The sequence below is a fragment of the Silurus aristotelis genome, assembly GCF_946808225.1.
Source record: "Silurus aristotelis genome assembly, chromosome: 1".
Lineage (NCBI taxonomy): Eukaryota > Metazoa > Chordata > Actinopteri > Siluriformes > Siluridae > Silurus > Silurus aristotelis.
This window is the reverse complement of record NC_139574.1, coordinates 33,390,359-33,395,293: the sequence shown is the minus strand read 5'-3', so window position 1 is coordinate 33,395,293 and position 4,935 is coordinate 33,390,359. Positions and strand designations below refer to the sequence as shown.

The window sequence follows — 4,935 nt, the reverse complement described above, 5'->3', positions numbered from 1 at the left end:
AGAAAAATATCAAGGTCCGTGACGTCGGAGTGACGTGGAGCCGCCTTCCCGTGGGCTCACCACCTGCAGGAGGGACCGTAAGGGACGGTGCTGTGAGGATTGGGCAGCAGTCGAAGGCGGGGGCCTGCTTAGACTACTGCCCCCGCGACCCGAATTACGGATAAGCGGGAGAAAATGAATGGATGAATGGATGAATAATGCGTGTTTTTCAATGTGGTATTGTTTATTCGTAATGTTTCCGTTTTTAGACCACGGCTTTTTTCCATGTGTTTCACTTTGAAAATCAAAGACGGGGGCGAGAGACGGTGATCTGTTTACCCATATTGCGTCAGAATGCTTGTCCTGGCGGCTTCTCTCTCCGTGTTCGTGTATTACAGCCTCGCAGCTACGCGATCTACGTATTTCTTTTCACAGAGAACTGAATTTTGCCGTATGTTTACTTTCATCACAATCAAATGGCGCGGCATCCAGACAGGGTCGGGGCGTTTTATCCCCGGATGATTATTTTTTTTGTCTCGGAAAAATTTGCATAGCCTGTCATAATCTCCCAGGATATGTAATCATCTTTACTGACCCTACTGAGAATTGCTGTAGATCGATTTTACGTTATTACACTATTCTAGCACAGCGTGCATTTAAATCTACAAACCCGAATCCAAAAAAGCTGGGAAACTGTACAAATTGTGAATAAAAAAAGGACTGATTTATTCACAATAGATTATAGATAACATATCAAATGTTACACATTCCAAAAAAGTTGGGACAGGTAGCAATAAGAGGCTGGAAAAGTTACATATAAGGACCAGCTGGAGGACCAATTTGCAACTTATTAGGTCAGTTGGCAACATGATTGAGTATAAAAAGAGCCTCTCAGAGTGACAGTGTCTCTCAGAAGTCAGGGTGGGCAGAGGATCACCAATTCCCCCAATGCTGCAGCGAATAGTGGAGAAATATCAGAAAGGAGTTTCTCAAAGAAAATTTGCAAAAAGTTTGAAGTTTGAAGGAACAATCTCTGTTACAACATCATGGCTGCGTAGAAGAAGGATTCGGGTACTGAAAAGGCCAGCTTGCAGTCCAGATCTTTCACCCATAGAAAACATTTGGCGCATCATAAAGAGGAAGATGCGACAAAGGAGACCCGAGACAGTTGAGCAACTAGAAGCCTGTTTTAGACAAGAATGGGACAACATTCCTATTCCTAAACTTGAGCAACTTGTCTCCTCAGTCCCCAGACGTTTGCAGACTGTTATTAAAAAAAGAGGGGATGCCACACAGTGGTAAACATGGCCTTGTCCCAACTTTTTGAGATGTGTTTAAATTAAAAATCAACTTATTTTTCCCGTAAAATTATAAATTTTCTCAGTTTAAACATTTGATATGTCATTTATGTTGTATTCTGAATAAAATATTGAAACATCCACATCATTCCATTTTGTTTTTATTCACAATTTGTACCGTGTCCCAGCTTTTTTTGGAATCGTGTTTGTATTTGTAAACAAATAGAAATTTCTTAGGGGCAGAATTATTAGCATGCAAGACAATGAAAATAGTAAAAGCACAAATGACATAAACTGAAATAAGATTAACATTTGTTGATGTAACAAAAAGCACTCATTTATTGTATGTATTATTTTAGTTTTAGAGTGCTCTGTTCACTATAAAAGCACCTGTGATGGTGGCAATGCCACACTGGACACTACTGGATTTTACAAGAAGTATACAGACTGTGAATGGAGTTTGAGGGACCAGGTAAATACAAACGCTTGATTCTTTTGGATTTTTGAAGGTTGTTAGAAGTGTGAGTAGATGCACATGTTTACTATTCCATACTGCTTTTCTTTTCACTTGCAGAATGCCATCAATCATAAGCTATTGACACCATTTCCGAACGTAACAGTCCAATGCGGTTTACCTGAAATCATTTTGAAGGTGCACTGCATCAGCCCTAAGGTAGAGTGTTTAACAGTGTGATACATTCATTTACTAAATCGAATGCATCATTTAGATTTATTCTTCATTTCTACCAATTAAATAACTTTCAGGTTATTGGTTTTTTTTTTCAGACTGAGGATCTGGCTTGCTACAAGCGTGAGTGCTCATCTACTTTTAATCCTTATAATTGTTTGTTTTTGTTTGTTTGTTTGTAACACCATTTAATCCATATTTTTTCTGCTTTTCTTTCACTGACGTCCTGCAGTTTTGAAAATCACTGGTGAAAACAAAGCACAGATTGACCCTAATATACCAGGTGAGTAGGACTATTGATTAGATCGCATTTCAGAATCGTTCACTTCCGTGTTGTCTTGGCCCAGACCGAGGTCCTGAGCACTGTGGAACAGGTTTATATCGATGATCTTTTCCCTATTCCACATTTCCTTAACGCTGATCAATTGCCAAGTCCCTGCTGCAGACAAACACCCACACATCATGATGACACCACCATCATGCGTCACTTTTGGCTTTGCAGTTAATGGCCTGATTTCCTTTTGACACAACCTTTAGAATTGAGGCCAAACAGTTCAATCTTAGTTTTATCAGAGCAGGGAATCTTGTTTCACACAGTCTGAGAGTCCTCTATTTATATTATCTTATCTAACCTGTGACAAAAATTACTGGAAAAGCTTCACAGCTGACAATGCATTTCAGAGCAAAAACCAAGCCATGAGGTCATTTCTTTGATTGTGAAGCTTTTCCAAAATATGTTTACTCAATACACCTTTTCACAAGTAGACTCAAGTCATGGTGTGCATCTCAGCAACAATCAGGAGAATTGTGAAGCACCTAAACTAAGTGTTGTTGCAAAGGGATTGAATACTTATGTACGTGATATTTTAGTTGTTGTTCTTTTTTTTTTTACATTTACAGAATTCTGTATTAGTAGTATATTATTAGTAATTCTGTAATATCAGGTTGCAATGTAACAAAATTGAAAAACGCAAATGGGGTCTAAATACTTTAGAATGCACTATATATACACTACTTCCCGTGGGCTCACCACCTGCAGGAGGGACTGTAAGGGACCGGTGCTGAGAGGAATGGGCAGCAGTCAAAGGCTTGACAGCCCGATCCCTGGACACGGAGAAGTGTCTGGGGAATCTGCTTAGACTGCTGCCCCCGCGACCCGAATTACGGATAAGCGGGAGAAGATGAATGAATGAATATATATACACTATATTGCCAAAAGTATTGAGTCACCTGACCTTTCCTGCTGTATGTGGTTCTTTTCCAAACTGTTACCACAAAGCTTGAGGCAATCAATTCTACTGGACCTCTTTAGATGGATGGATATTACATTCACTTGAACTTGGAAACTCAAACCTGTTCCAGCATGGCAATGCCCCTGTGCACAAAGTGAGCTCCTTGAAAATCTGGTTTACATGCTTTGAAAAGGAAGATCTAGAGTGGTCTGCTATAAAGCCCTGATCTCATCCCTACTGATCACCTTTGGGATGAATGTGAACACTGACTGCACCCCAGATCTCCTCACCCACATCAGTACCTGCCTTTCATAATACCCTTGTGGCTGACAAAAATTCATAAGCACACTCCAAAATCTAATGGGACATCTTCCACTAGATTTTAGGGAAGAGCAAATTGGGACTAAATGTGAAAAGTAATGCTCAAAAATCACATACCAAACTTATGACCAGGTGACCCAATACTTTTTGGCAATATAGTGTATGTATGTATGTATACCAGAAAAATAATACAAAAGGTTAACACGAACAGCTCTATTATTAGACCCGACCCACACATACACACTTTAACTATTTATTTATTCAAATTGATTTAAGTAAATGTAATCTTGTAATCCTGTTCTCAGCCAAGAACACTGGACATGTGATTGGTGGTGTAGGGGGACCATTCTTTTGCTGCTGTTGCTTCTGCTGCCCTTGAAATGTTGAAGTAAAAAAAGAGGCACACACTTCAAGACATGTACAGTAAAGTCAAAACAGTCACTTTTTCCCCTGATTAAGTTCCTCTGTTTCTCCTCATTTGATTTGATTTCTCTGTATATTTTGTAGACATTTTTTTCAATTTGCTGCTACCATCATAAAATACAACCTCCACTATGACATCTATGTTGCAATGGGATCATAAGCTTCCTTTAAATCACTTTGAAATCATTTGTTGCTCTTCTCTGAATTGTTTTGTGAATTCCAATTTGTCCTTCAGATTCTTTCTGCTTATGAGTAGAGTGCATCTGGTAGAATTAGAATAGAATTAGAATGTAGAATATTTATTCATTTATTTGTATTTATTTTTAAATTGTAGAGTATTGTACCTTCAGCCCTGCCTAGAGTTTGCTGCTGATGTGAATGATTGTTGTTTATTTACTGTATAGGTTATTTATTGTATAGGTTTTATTTACAATTCTTACAATGCTTCCCTTATTAACTACTGTTGAACTCTTTACCTGGTTGTTAGTACACCATTCTTTGTACCATTTCAACTAAAAATAGCTGCATGTAAAAACATTTACATGTAAATATTAGGGCATAATGATATCTTATCTTCTATTCATTTCTTTACCTCAAACCCAAATCTCAGCTACAAATAATGCCTATGCTTTTTCAGCATTTGTGGTGGGGACTGTGCCTACTCACAGAAACAAACACTAAAGCTAACATTATCTATTCATAGTTCAATTGAAATTTGGTCATGATTTTATTGAGGTTTTTTTTTTTGATGATGATAATAATAATAATAATAATTCTAACATATTTTTATGTCTCCTTCTCTACTTACAGATGGGTTCAAGATAGTGCTGTCCCTAAACAGGCTAAGATTTGATGTATTTATAGGAGGAGCCTGATTTCAACTACCAGTCTCCCAGTCGAATCTTCGGTGCTATGAAACAAGGACCATGTCATTTTGGTTATATAGGGGTGCTCAATTTCTGATTTCACATAGAATGTACGGTTTTCTATAAAT

The 4,935-nt window shown here is 38.1% G+C and overlaps 1 protein-coding gene across 1 annotated transcript; it reads left to right on the top strand.

The window, feature by feature from the left end:
- Positions 1-236: 236 nt before the first annotated feature.
- LOC310725203 (uncharacterized protein) lies at positions 237-3,930 on the top strand. The gene is made up of 6 exons (XM_083539981.1): positions 237-385; positions 1,637-1,749; positions 1,852-1,950; positions 2,064-2,088; positions 2,198-2,248; positions 3,824-3,930. The coding sequence occupies exons 1-6, from the start codon at positions 334-336 to the stop codon at positions 3,895-3,897; spliced, it is 414 nt and encodes a 137-aa protein (XP_083396107.1). The 5' UTR covers positions 237-333; the 3' UTR covers positions 3,898-3,930.
- Positions 3,931-4,935: the final 1,005 nt, after the last annotated feature.

Bases quoted from the DNA above. Each gene is read 5' to 3' on its own strand.
- LOC310725203 (XM_083539981.1), top strand. From the start codon at position 334: ATGCTTGTCCTGGCGGCTTCTCTCTCCGTGTTCGTGTATTACAGCCTC. The intron at 386-1,636 runs CTACGCGATCTA...GTATTATTTTAG, and splicing joins CGTGTATTACAGCCTCGCAG to TTTTAGAGTGCTCTGTTCAC. The intron at 2,249-3,823 runs GTGAGTAGGACT...TCCTGTTCTCAG, and splicing joins GATTGACCCTAATATACCAG to CCAAGAACACTGGACATGTG.